The 14866-nt window shown below is 38.6% G+C and overlaps 1 protein-coding gene across 1 annotated transcript in view; it reads left to right on the forward strand.

Annotated features, from left to right (window-relative positions):
• Positions 1-14866, forward strand: part of unc5db (unc-5 netrin receptor Db) — a 195228-nt gene that overhangs the window by 48677 nt on the left and 131685 nt on the right. Inside the window, exon 3 of the mRNA XM_055224249.1 lies at positions 10638-10781. Coding sequence (XP_055080224.1) covers positions 10638-10781 — 144 coding nt within the window. The remainder of the gene's footprint in view (positions 1-10637; positions 10782-14866) is intronic.

Genomic DNA, 14866 nt, shown 5'->3' on the forward strand with positions numbered 1-14866 from the left:
CAAGAGTGTTGAGTCCTAAATCTTTCAACATATGTGGAAGTAGTAGTAGTAGTAGTAGTAGTTTTTGTTGTTGTATTAGTAGTAGTAGTTGTTGTTGTTGTTGTTAAATTCACTTTTAATTTAGTAAAATACTTTTGATATTACTCATAACCTATAATCAATTTAGAACCATGGACAGCACATTCCACTCTAATATTATGGAATAGTAGTTGGAATAGTCGTAGTAGTAGTAGTAGAGGTAGCAGTAGTAGTAGTAGTAGTAGTAGTAATAGTATATTTGCTTTTAGTCTAGCAAAATACCTGTGATATTCATAATCTATAATCAATTTAGAACCACAAACAGCACCAGTCCACTCTAATACTATGGAATACTACTATGGAATATGACTGGAATACTAGTAGTGTCTTCAGCACAATGGGCAGTGCCATTCACCTCTATTGCTATAGAATACAGTTGTTGTCTGAATAGTAGTAGTTGTAGTAATAGTAGTCATAGCAGTTGTAGTGGTAGTTCCTCAGCAGGCACCACTTCCTCCCTATAGACATACACATTTTAAAATGTATTAAGTGGGCTTTAAAAACATCCCAGGAGGTGTATGTCTTTAAAGTTAAGAGTTTAAATGCATCCGGAGCATTCCTCCAGTGTCATGTGCAGCTAAAAGCTTTGTATTATGAGACACTAACATAAGGCTCCATCAGACAGGCCTGTTGTATTCTAAATCAGTATATTTAAAAGGGTTAGCAGTACACAGGAGGAATAACAGCTACAGCAATAACAACAACTATAACAAAATGTAGAAACAATTGATTTACCCTGTACTTCAGCAGTAGTAGTTAGAGGTGGTATCAGCAGCAGTAGTGTATATATATATATATGTGTGTGTGTGTATGTATGTATATATATGTATATGTGTATGTGTGTGTATGTATGTATATATATATTTTTTTCTCCCTTTGGATATTAATTTAATAAATCTAATAATCCGACACAATCTACCCAAATGTACTAGTAGTAGTAGTAGTAGTAGTAGTCATAGTAGTAATTTGTGCTTTGCCTGGAATGTTGCATTGCAAGTAATAAAACTGGTGTTTTTATTGCTAAAAATCCATCCATCTATTTTCTTCCGCTAAAAATATGATTTGAAAAACATACACGTGAACTGACTCACCTCTACACTGATCTAACCAATAAATTGTCTCATGCCATTAGCTTAAGGGTAGTTTTAGAGTAGGATGTACACAAAGGAAACAAATATATGAATATAAAATGATCAAAGTGTATGTGGTCTTAAAAGGTTGTCAGTCGTTGTGTTACTGATGTGCTGTGTTTATTCCAGGGCCAAGGACAGAGCAATACAGTGTCCATCTAGTCTCTCTGAATTTTGAAAATTCAGAGAAAAAACATTTGAAAATAAAATAAATCTCTTATACTGTAGTAGTTTGGTAGAAAACAAAAAAAGTGACAAAAGCAATATCGTCTTTAAAGACGCACTATGTACCATTTCTGTCTCCCATGGAGATCTATTTAAGCATATTTACATTCACAGTCTTCCTTCGAGACAAAAGAACAGTATGCACCAACACTGAACCTGCTACTCTCCACTGCGCTGACTAGTGATGGCCTTATAACTGTGAAGGTGGTGGTTCAATCTCCCCCCAAACCAATGTGCACTGTTGTTGTACCGTTGTGCAAGACACACTGACCTGACCTGAGAGGTTCCTGGAACAGAATGGCAGCCACCTATTATTTTAGTATTAATTAAGTATTTACTAAGGTTGAATCATCTTTAAAGCAACATCATGCTACTTTCTGGAGGTGACATGTCGTCTGTATGATACCAGGCTAGGTTACAGGTCAGATCTTTACAGAGGCGACCTTGTCCACTATAATAATGCATGTTTTTCAAATAATTTAAAAGTCCTGTAAAGAGTGAATGACATGAAAGTAAATAAATAAATAAATGAATGAATAAATAACCCCACTGTGTCTGCGTCAAAAACATTTTATTATCTAATAATCAGGAAGTGTGTGGTTAGCATGCTAGCTGTTGTGAGCTTTTCTGTGACAGTAAACTTCGCTCCCTCCCATCTCTGAAAGTTGTGAAATGTGTTTATAAACTAATAATTAGATGAATAATTAGGAAGTTTGGAATGTATAAGGTAAGTGAGGGACAACTTTGAACCACTGCAAACTGTTTAAAATGAACTAGTTCTGTTTTTCTTATTTTTAAGACAGTAAAATCAGGTACAGCACCTTTAATTAGCAATTAAAACACTTGAATAAATGCATGGTAAATTAGTTTAATGCTATGCTGTGTAACATCCCAGGCAAAACAACAGCATCGCTATTGATGCTCTCACCAAGTGGCTTACTCTCCACCTTAAAAAGTGAAATAATGCAGCTTTAAAGCCACAGTATGTCACTTTTTAGTCAAAGCCATAGACTAAAATATTGTCTGTGTTTATTGCATTGGAAATTGCATTGCATCTCACAAACCTGACTCCTATTTAGCATGGATCTCTTCCTGCTTGTTTCCATGGAAATGTTGTTGCTTTGACTATAATCTTTCACAGTATGACATAAAATCATAGACTGTTTATATACATGGACATAGCTCACCTGCTAAACGCCACATACCAGATAGGAAGTGATCGTGGGTGCACTTCCAGCTTCATCGACTCTGGCTCCAATTCACTTTACATTGAAAAACTGTGGCCCCTCTCCACATGATCCTGGTATTTTTATTTAGCTGTTTTGTCTGTAACTCAATATATGAACATTAATAACAGACAAATCAAGCACCTTCTTTCCCAGAGATCTTGGGAAGGGTCGTTACCTTCAACAGCCTGGCTCCAGAATGGCTCTTTGGTTGCTATGATACTCACAGTCTAGCCTCAATGAGCTTTAATTGACGTCACACGCATTTAGTCCACTTCTTTCTAGAGTCTATGCATAAAACTCTAACTCTATAGAGAATATTCGGAAGTATGGTTTTAACTTTCTATTTCCAGGGAATCACGCGGGTGACGCTCCACCTCCATACTGTGCATACAAAAAAATAAATAAATTGTAAATGTTAACCTTATGTCAGTCATCACTATTTTCTTCTCATTATCTTCCCTTAGACATTTCACTACCAAAAAAACCCCAAAAAAACTCCAAAACTTCTCTGTCTCTGCAGGGAGTCTGGCATAGCGCTGGGTTTTATTCCACTTTTTGAACACAAAATCTCAATTCAGGACCACGGACAGAGCTTCAACTCAGCTTGTGATACAGTATTAGCACAATTATCATAGTTCTTCCCCAAAGTTTATCCACCAAAAAACTTTCTAGCTTTCTTTTTCAAATTATAGTGAAGACATCTACAGTGATACAAATGAATTTCCATTGGATAAAATGCCGGAGCTGCCTCAATGCTTCAATTTTGCTTTGTTCCACTATTGGGTTTTGCAATTTCTGGGCGATAGTACATTGCGCAGATATTGCCATTTTCTGAAAGACCTAATATTGATCTACGAGTGTCTACCTTTTGCCATTTTAGCTTTATTGGATGGTTAGGAGTACAGAAAAAAACAGCAAAGAGAGGTAAGATAAGGACTAAAGTTTGGATGGCGGAAACTTTGGAATTTATTAAGCCATTTTTTAAAATTTCTACATTTTAGTTAAACAATGTAAAAATCCTGAACATGACTATATTGTATCTTAATTAGCGTGGACAGTTAGCTGGCTATAATGTTGTTACCTCCTCAAAAACTTATCTGCAGTTGTGTTTTGTTTCATTCACACATGTTTGAATAACCCTGGTTCATCAGCCTGTCTACATTTCCAAAGCTCTAAATGCTCTGTTCCACCTTGTGATGTCACAAAGTGGTAGTTTTCAAGTTAATAGCCCCTTTTTACCTTTTGTTCAGTAGAGATTGGCAATTCCAGGGCTGAACTTATCCAAATGATTCTAGTGAAGGTGTATGGAGTTCAAAAACACAGTGGAGCACTTCCTGTATTACCACATGATGACATCACAAAGTGGAACAGAGTGTTTTCAGTTTGGGAGAAGAACTCCACCAGTGTAACTTTTTGTTAGACAGAAACACAAGAACAGTATGTAAGAAGATTTCACCTGCTTCACTGCACAGGAGATTGCCTCATTAATTGGAAAAGTGGATCAAGCCCAGCCCCACATGCAGCATTGTTGTATCCTTGGGCAAGACACTTGATCTGAACGCATAGATTTACAATTTACGCAGGTCAGACATTATATTGCTCCACAGCGCCCCCTTGAACCTTAATACTTACTTTGTCACAAACATTTGAAATTTGGCATGGACATCCCTATGGACATACTGAACAAAAAAGCCAATGAGAATATACCTCTATTTTCAAAGGTGTTGCCATGGCAACGTCTGACATTTCTCATTGAAATACATTGGATTTGGTTAACTGGGATGAAAAATAATTACTTTGTCATAGACCATTGAAATTTTGTACACATATTCCTCTCATCACACTGAACAAAAAAGCCAATGAAGACATACCTCTATTTCCAACCGTGCAGACGTGACAATGTGATAAATGGTCTAATTGGAGTGAATGGAGTAGTATTACTGAGACGCTGATTTTGGGGGGAGGGGCGATGTAAGCGGGAACGAAAGGCAGGATATTCACTGTGGCCTGTACCCCGCGGTCGCAAGGGGTGGCGAGGGCCTTTATCACTGCTTGCAGTTTGAATTATTATTATTATTATTATTATTATTATTATTATTTATTATTATTAGTAGTAGTATTATTATTTGTATTATTATTTGTAATAGTAGTATTTTTTTTTTTTTATTTAAGTTCTGTTTTTCTTGCAATAAAAATAAATAAATAAAAACAAAAAAATGTAATCCTCCACTTGTGACTTTCTTGTCCTGTAGCTTGTCCCGCGCAGTGACACTCCTTAGAGGTGATTAAATAAGCCGTCTGACTTAAACTTGAGCCTTTTATGCACAGTTTTTTTGTCATAAATAATTCAGATTTTTCTACATAGATTTATGGACTGATTGGTGCAAGTGTGAGATCAAACGCTTCACTCTAATGAGCCCTGTCAACTGCAGCCTGCATAAGAACGAGTCGGGAATGAAACGACTACAACAAGCATGTGTTTCTTCGGTGTGTTGTTTCTAAGAGGCTGGGTACTTTAGTTTAGTTTAAATATATATATGAGATGTTTTCATGTTTTTCTAATTAAGACTTGGTTTGGTGGGAGAGTATATGTGGTAAATATTCATCATAATTTTACATCAGTTAAGTGGCAGTTTGTAGAGAAAACACTGACGCACCACATTCATACTATGATGAAGTGTCTTGCTTAAGTACACAATGATACACTAGTATAAAGAGCCACTGTTACTGCACTGTTGTATTGTATTTGTCCCAATACTAACCAGGCACAAGATTGTTTAGATCTGTCAATGTGTTGTGAACATTTTGCCAAGAACTATATTTACTTCTGACCATCACCGATCACTTACACACACTTTAATACTAGGCAAGGTGGGTGAAGTGTCTTGCTTAAGGACACAGCAACAGTTTCCTAGAGCCACTACTGCCCCACTGTGGCACCTTCTCCCAGCAGTCTCCCATCTAAGTACTAACCAGACCGGGCCTTGCTAAGATTTGATGGGATCAGCCATTGACAAGCAAGTATGGCCAATTAAATTCAATCGACGTATGGCTCGACAGGTCAAAGGTCAAAGTCAAAATTATGTGCTAAAAATGACTAATTTATTCTTCCTCCAAACCAACACATAACGGTTTCTATCTTTTTTTTGTAGTCTTCTGATTTAGCGGCTCTCCAAAACCCATTTCAAACCCCGCTTGCATCTGCCTCACTCCAGGAGCTGTGCTGGTTTATTTATTTATTCACTTTTTAGCCTTTTTCGCTTCACATAGCTTGTCAATCATAGTTTAACCCACCCGGTCGACAAACCCACCTCCGTGCCTTTCGTCGATGAAAGAGCGGTCTAATTTTTTCCATTTCACAATGTGTCAACAATAAACTTACAGCCAAATCACTTTTATTTTTGTTTATTTATTTAATTTTTCACTCCTGTCACTTACAAGCCTAATCCCGCAGACCGCCCGCTAAGCTACGTTCTCAAATTTTAATACTAGCAGCGTAAGTAGCAGCGTGGTGCCATTTCACCGTTCACTCCTTTTAATTGGTATTTGCTCGGACGTCTGGCATGTCAAAATGGGCTCCGGACGGCTCGCCTTTAGTAACAGCGTGTCAGATTTTAAAAAGTTATTTATGATAAAAGATTCATGAAGTCCAAAAATGGAAAAAGGCACAGGGGGAGCGTAGGGGGTAAGGGGATAAACAGGGCCAACTGTGGTTTGAGGTTTTAAGCTGGTATCTGTCTACTGTCGACTGTCATAGGGTCTAGATACTTTTGATCGAAGCCGTGAGTGCTACTACTACTACTATGAGTACTAGGACCACTACTACTTTACACCACTATTTTAGTCACTTAAGGTAACAAATGTTGAATACAGTCTAAGTGTTTACTTAGCCACTAAATATAGAAACTCTTGTTATCTTTAATACTACTGCTAATAATAAGAATATTACTAATACTACTATGGCGAGAAGTACCACTGCTACTTTATTGTGTGTATTTGCTGTTGTATTTTAACTATAGTATGCAAAAGAAGCGCTTACCAAGATACTGTTACTACTACTACTAAGTACTACAACTACTATTACTACTATTGCTACTATTGCTACTATTACTCCTACTAGTATTACTACTACTGCTGCTACAAGTGCCACTACTACTACAACTACTAATACTACTACTGCTACTACTACTACAGTTACCAGTCCTATTACAATTACTCCTCTGCAGTATAATAACATTACTTATATATGATCAAAGCAGTGATTGCCACTACTACTACTACTACTACAAGTACTTTAGAGATGCCCTAATTGTTTAATTGTTTTTTTTTTAAAAGAACATTTTTTGTCATACAACAAATAAATTATAATCTCCATATCAGTCCTTTTCCTATGATAGAAATAGCAGTAGCGATTGATTATATTCTCCTGCCCTACTGCCTGTAAATCACATGAAGTTATTGGCCAAAGTACACAAGATGTAAAACAACAGTACAAGAAGTTCTCCACACACACCCACACACACCCACACACACACACACACACACACACACACACACACACACACCCCACACACACACCCACACCTCTGCTCTATACCTGTCAGTCTGGACTTGATTGCAATCACTTGAGGAATGGACTCTTCTCTGGGTCAGCTGTTGACTTTTATGTCTGACTGTACCATAAGATATAAGACTATAAAACTTGTTCATATTGTGTGAACAAGAAATAAAACCACTTTTTACTTGCAAAAAGCACCTAACTTTGTATGGATTTGTATTAGCAGACTAATGTGTCCATTAATAATGAGGTAATAACTTCATTTATCTTAAGGTAGGATATTATTCAGGAGTACCTAACTGGAGGACAAGCCTATGTTGCAAACCAATAATGTACAGAAGTTTATAATTGGATTACTAGATCTTTGGTTAAGCTTAAAGTACACTTTAATGTCTCCATTGGGAAATTTGTCCTGTGCGTTTGACCCATTAATACTGCTGGGGCCATCTGTCAGCAGTGATGGAACAAAAAGTTGCAAGTACTATACTTAAGTACAAGCTTTAGGTATCTTAACTTTACTTAAGTACATTTTAAAGTGGATACTTTTTACTTTTTACTTCACTTTCTTTTTACTTTTTCAGTACATTTGAGAGCAGGTATCTGTACTTTCTACTTCTGTACATTTTTGAACAGGACTGAAGTAAGTAAGAGAATTTTTTATTATCGTCTGAGACCTGCAGAAAACGGTGAGGGTTTATTTTAACATGTTCATAGTTTGAGCAAAGAAAAACAAAAAAAACAAAACAAAACAAATAGATACAAGTAGGAAAAAAAAAACAAAAAACCTGATTGATCCAGTTGTTTGAGATGAACAATATTCAGCACAATTTTTTTTTATCAAACTCACTACATTTTTTGTTTTTTTCACTTAAGTAGATTTTTCATTTGATACTTTTACTTCTACTTAAGAATGTTTTTGCTTAGATATCTGTAATTTTTCTTAAGTAGCAAAATTGAGTACTTCTTCCACCACTGCCTGTCAGTATGATGGGGGAAAATGGAGTGCCCCGAGGAACCAGACACAGGCAGAACATGCCAAGTCAACTACCTTTATCTATCTGTTTGTGCACCAGTTATCTTTGTACAAAACAGGTTCGCTTTTCATAACCGATACTCTGATTGGATAGACTACGTCCCCAAATCCATAATCCATGCCAATCTCCACAAACTGTCTACAACACAACTTCCACACAACATGGGTTCTCAAACAGTGACCGATCGATGCATGGATAGGTCTGAAGCTTCCCCCAGTGATCAATTGGGTTTTAGAGGATTAGCTATGCATACTGTCTTAGCCCGCGGTGACATACTTCCTACATCAACGCTTAGCTCGTGAGAGGAAAGTTGGCAGAGTTTACAATCCCTCTGGGGGACCCTCCTCTGTATGTTTGCGGCTAACAAGAAGAACACTAAATCAGCCGAAGCCGAATTAAGTGTTAATCGCGGGGACTGCTCTTAAGCGCTTCAAATGGCGTTGTTGGCAGGATGCACAAAATAAAAGCATTACGTAATACAATGTTGTTGGGAACATATCGTGAGTCTATAGTTATTAAACCAAAAGATTAAAGGGCTATGGTATTTTCTGATCTTATTTTATAATGTTGTTTCCTTTCATCCCTGGAATTGTCAATCGATACTGAACTAAAGATAAAAGGGAGCTGTTAACTACAACTTCATAACATCACAAGATGGAACAGAGCATTTTGAAATTTGGAGATGTAGACAGACCAGGTTTACTCAGACATGTGTGAATGAAATAAAAAAAACAACTCTGGGTATGTTTTTGAGGAGGTAACAGCATTGTAACAGGGCTTAAAGCTCGCAAGAATCCATTTTGTGTAATGTAGGATCTTTGAAGGCACTTTACTTTTAAAAAATCTGGTTTTTCAAATGTCGCTGTTGGCAATATGTGCACAACTCAAGCATCTGCCCCTTTGCCGTAAGTGCCCTCCTGGTCAACATATTTTTAGGTTTAATTTTTGCCCCATGAAGAGAGTAGATGAGATCATTTTAAACAAACCCAAATGCACTATATAATGATTTTCTCTCCTGCCTTTCACTTGCTCCTGTGCGTCACAGTCTACATCTGTGTCTTAATCTTAACAGCACATAGCTCCAAATCAAAAACTATATGAACAGTTTAGAGTCCATAAACAATTCAAGTTTTTAGCCAGTTTTTTTATCTTTTATTTTTTTGACAATCCGCCTCTTATCCTCAACGTTACGAGCAGAACAGCTGATGCAATAATGCGTGTGTAGATTCAATAGCAGAGTATATGGCAGCGATGTGAGGTGCATTTCTCAGAACAGGCCAGTATTCTTCATAAAAGTAACATAACACATGCCTAGGTGTGTGGACAAGAGTTTGAGACTGTTGTCTGGAGCGTTCATCCACAGCCCGCTTTGAGGCTGCACACAGTGGGCTGTAGAGCAGGGGCGGGGCCAGGGAGGGTGTGGAGGACAGGGCTCCACTGGGAACCACTGACACAGAACATGAACCCAAGTGATCAGTGTTTGTTAAAGACAAATATGCCATAAACGTAGGCCAGTTGTTATGGTCTAAAATAAATAACTGACTGTTTTGAATCGTGGAGGAGGATATGTTCATTTTTAAGCAATATGTGAAGTGCCCTTTTTTTTCTTGATACAGCACCTGCCCCTCAAAATATCTGTGCACGTCCTTGGCACTATGCACAATATAAAAGCATTACATAATACAAAGTCACTGGGAACTGCAAGTCTTTTCATTAAACCAAAGATTAAAAAAGGCTATGCGGTTTCATGTTGTGGAATCCTCTTAGAATATGATGTGATGAAGTGTTGGGTTGGAATTATCTGCTCCCTGTCAGAAAGATCCAGATGGCTAAAAAGAAGCCATTTCATAATCTGAATCATAGGCTTAAGGCTTGTCACATGTGGTTTTGTTCAGTATTGTCCCCAAAATGGAAAACACCAAACACGAATGGGAAAATAAATGACTTGAGGCAAAGTAGTTTGTGTGGATCAGAGACATGAGTCAGATTGACCGAGTTTGTCCTGAAATTTTGCCCTTACAACGTGAAAACAACAAAAGCCACTAGCACAACGCACCAGCCTTCATTACCCTAAATTACTAAATTAAATGCTATTAGAAACATAGATTGACAGTGACTAAGAACTGATCTAATAATCCAGTAAATTGCAAACAACGCTGAGTGTCTTGAACCGCATTTTAAATCTCTTACAAACACTTTTGCCCTTTATGGTAAAATATGCATCGTATGGTGAACCCATTTTAAACCTACGCAATTAAGCTTTGACAAAAAGAGGACACTAGCAGGTTATAACCCAGTTTCTTGCTTTGTCACGGTTTTATTTAAGTACTTTTGCACTTTCCTGTCGTTCGTCTCATGGTGTGTCTGTGGTCTGATCTTCCAGGGCTGAAGGTCCGTGAGGTGATGATCAACGTGTCGCGGCAGCAGGTGGAGGACTTCCACGGGCCTGAGGATTATTGGTGCCTCTGTGTCGCCTGGAGCCATCTGGGAACCTCCAAAAGCAGAAAAGCCTCTGTCCGGATCGCATGTGAGTACTAATACCGCTGCTACTTTACTGCTGCTACCACAAGTACTACTACTGAGACCGCTACTTCTACCACTACTACTATCATTTCTCCTACTACTACAACTGCGACTACTACTACTATTACTACTACTACTTCTGATGCTATGACTACAGCTACTGCTTGCAATACTAATACTGCCACTGCTGCTGTTGCTGGTACTACTACTACTACTATTACTACTACTACCGCCACTGTGACTGCTGCTACTACAATTACTGCTACTGCTGTTGCTGCTGCTACAACTACAGCTACTGCTTGTACTACTAATACTGCCACATGCTGCTATTGCTGGTACTACTAGTACTACTACTACTACTGCAACCACTACTAATACTACTACTACTATGCTACTGCTACTAGTTCTACTACTACCACAACTGCTACTTGTAATGAGACTACTACTACTACTATTACTACTGCTGTTGCTGTTGCTGCTACAACTACGGCTACTGCTTGTACTACTAATACTGCCACATGCTGCTATTGCTGGTACTACTACCGTATTTTCCGCACTATAAGGCGCATCGAAATATAAGGCGCACCTTCAATGAATGGCCTATTTTAAAACAAATTTCATATATAGGGCGCACCGCATTATAAGTCGCATAGAATATAAACTACTGTAGTATCTGGGGTTGTGTTACGCATCCACGAGATGAAGCTGCGCTGAAGGGAGTGTCAACAAAACAGTCAGATAAGTCAGTCAGTCAAACTTTATTAATAGAATAAAAAAAACATTCTGAAAACTTTGTTCACTCACAAAATAAGTATAGTAACTCTCGAAATAGTGCAACGCAATAACAATAACTCAATGTTGTTCAAACATTAATGTCCATATTCACAATATCTCCCAGCCTTGTTTAGTTGTAAACACGTGAAAGAAACACTAAAGCTCACTTTTTCAGTTCATTCCTCATTCACGAATCCGTCGAGTTCTTCCTCTTCAGTGTCTGAGTTGAACAAAGTGCCCGATTCCGTCTCGTCAAAATCGCCATTATCCGTGTCGCTGCTGTTGTCTATCAGTTCAGTGACAATTCCTGCCTTCGTGAAACTCGGACCACAGTTCAGACTGATATATCAGCCCAGGCATCCGCAATCCATTGGCAGACTGTGGCGTATGTCGCCCGGCGCTGTTTCCCTGTCTCCCCGTTATCCCTGTAGCGTCGGATCCTATCGTCGCCGTTAGACTCGCGGTTGCGGACTTTCCAGCAGCGTAACTCCTCGCCCAGTCGTGCTCTCATGTAAATTCAAACGACGTCTCAAAGCGGAGACATGGGGCTATCTAAATATTTTACCGTCATTACGGTAATCTGCCTCTGTTGTCCTGAAGGTGACGAATGAGAGCGCGGGGCTGCGGGGATTTTCACTCATTTATTCGATGCGTAAAAGAAAAAATACGGATGGATGCGTAAAATAGAAGTAGTTGTGTGAAAAAATGCAGTAAATTCTGATACTTCGTTTGACATGATTTTTATGGCTAAAAAAGAATAAAAGTGTAGGTCTAGGTGAGCTGTACTGGCCCATAGTCTGCTCAGTGCTTAAAGGGTTATTACCGCTATTACTTCGGAGACGCCTCCTGACTACGGGTGTCATAATTGACCAATATTGATCCATATATAAGGCACATCGAATTATAAGGCGCACTGTGGGTTTTTGAGAAAATGAAAGGCTTTTAGGTGCGCCTTATAGTGCGGAAAATACAGTACTACTACTGCTACTACTTTGCAATCGTGACTGGTAGAAAACTGTATTAACAAAATGTAATATCGCACTCATAAAAACAAAGGTTTCTTACTGTTACCACTTTCTCATTTGGATCTTGCGCTAACTATAATATCACTTTAGCCCAGTGGTGTACTAACTTTTCAGAAGCTTGCTGTTTGTTCATATTTTATTGCACACACAGTTGCTATGCCAACGCTGGAGCTGACGGCTCAGTTAAGCAAGATTTTTACGCAGTTTGAGTTCAGCTCCTGTTGTTAGTAAATCTTTAATAGCCACCTATCTGGAAATGTTAAAAGATACCCCACTACGCCAGGACTTCTTACTTTTCCGTGAAGAAATTTCCCAAAAATCTAAAATATAACATTCTTAAAAGTGCTGTGTTTGATCTTTACTGTCTTAAAATTGTCAAAAATAGTACTAGTTAATTTTAAATAGTTTGCAGTGGTACAAAGTTATTCCTGACTTACCTTATGCATTCTGAGCATCCTGAGTTTATAAGCGCTTTTCACAACTTTCAAAGGCCAGAAAGTAAACGCTAACAACAACTAGCATGCTAACGCGCACTTCTCCGACAACATTTGACCTCAAGAGCTGCTTATGCAATATATCTGTACTGGGGAAAGATACATTTTGCTCAGATACATGAAGGGGGGAAAAAAAATCAGACCGGTACAGGCCCCTTAAGCTATTTTGTCTTGATGCAGAGTGACAGGTTATTAAAACTAGCCAATCTAAAATCCAAAATGGCCTACCGTTATTCTAATTGTGATTAAAATGGAGTTGACAGCAAACTTCGTGTCCACCGTTCCTTTGGTCAGGGAAAGTAGAGTGAATTGACGTTAAAAGCAGCCGTTGTCGGTTCAAATAAGTACTCCGGCACGGGCTAAAAGCTGCTGACCAGTGTAGGGCTGTCCAATACAGTTATTACAGAAGTCTAGAGAAGTCCTTGAAAGTACATTTATTAGCATGGGTGACAGCTTGACAGTTAAATCTTATGCTATTTGATGTACCGCCGTGGATAGAATATGAATACGGGATCAAAACTCAAAATGTAATTGCGTTCCAAAGTATTGTAATGATCTGATACTTTGTGTTTAGTTCAGAGCTGACACCTTTTGTTGTTAATGTAACTGCTTTTGTATGTGGCACTTGGTTGCTATGCCGACATGTTGTTATGAAGGTGCTATTCGTCACCTTTAAAGTTAGCATCCATTTACAAATATTCAGGCGCTATAGAGTGATAAGTGGACTGATGGAGCGTGATGTCACATGTAGCGTTCAGCTCCAGCCAAATGAAGCTCGTTGATGCTGGAAGTTATAGGAGCGAACCTGTTGCTAACGCTAGCGGGAGTAATCACGGGGAAAGAAGGCACCTGATTTGTTATTAATGTTCAAATCTTGATGGACACAATAGCAAAATAAAAATACCTGGATCGTGTACAGCGGGTTAATACAAACATTTTAAGACCAAAATGATGAGCCTGACAGCAGCAGTTACAGAGAAAGGGAGGATAGTTTTTTCAATATAAAGCAGGGGGGTTAAACTCAATTTCACCGAGGGCCACATCAGCAAAATGGTTGCACTCAAATTTGCATACGTGTAAAAAATATGACTGTGTAACTGCGTATCTCCTGATAAACTGACATTTTAAGACAGTCATATGTTTTAATTTACCTTGTCGTGACCACATAAAATGACGTGTCGGGCCGCATTTGGCCCCCGGGCCTTGAGTTTGACACACGTGATATAAAGGGAATTGAAGTCAGAGTCAATGGAGCCGGAAGTGTGTCCATGCTCATATATACAGTCTATGGTTGCGACCCAGTGTTTTATCAGGTTCAGTTTGTTCACTTTATTACATTATTTTTTGCCAATGCATCTCTATGGGAATTTTGCGTTACTGCCAGAAACAATTTGATGCTCCGTCCTGAGCTCTATAGAATTCTGTGCTGCCCTCTAACCTAACCTATGTTGTGATGCCTCGAGAATTGGGCAGATTTTAACACGGATGCCCTTCCTCTTAGACGACTGTGACTGAAGCGGGAAATAGCGGCGAAGTGTCTTACCCAGAAACACTACATCAGTTGTGTGGGTGTCCATGCACTGTACACAAAGTCTGTGCTTGAAGGACTTCCAAGAGTAGTGCTGTGTCCACATTTTAGGGGTCAGGGGTCAAATCAGCAGGGGGGTCTCATATTATAGGACTTTGCATTAAATTATTACCCTTTGTGTTCATATCTGACAGATACAAGAGGACGATATCATGACTTTCAAATCAGTCTCTTTGCATACGCTTCATTATCACATGCATTTTCTTTT

This window comes from Periophthalmus magnuspinnatus, chromosome 9, assembly GCF_009829125.3.
Source record: "Periophthalmus magnuspinnatus isolate fPerMag1 chromosome 9, fPerMag1.2.pri, whole genome shotgun sequence".
In the NCBI taxonomy this organism is placed as follows: Eukaryota; Metazoa; Chordata; class Actinopteri; order Gobiiformes; family Gobiidae; genus Periophthalmus; species Periophthalmus magnuspinnatus.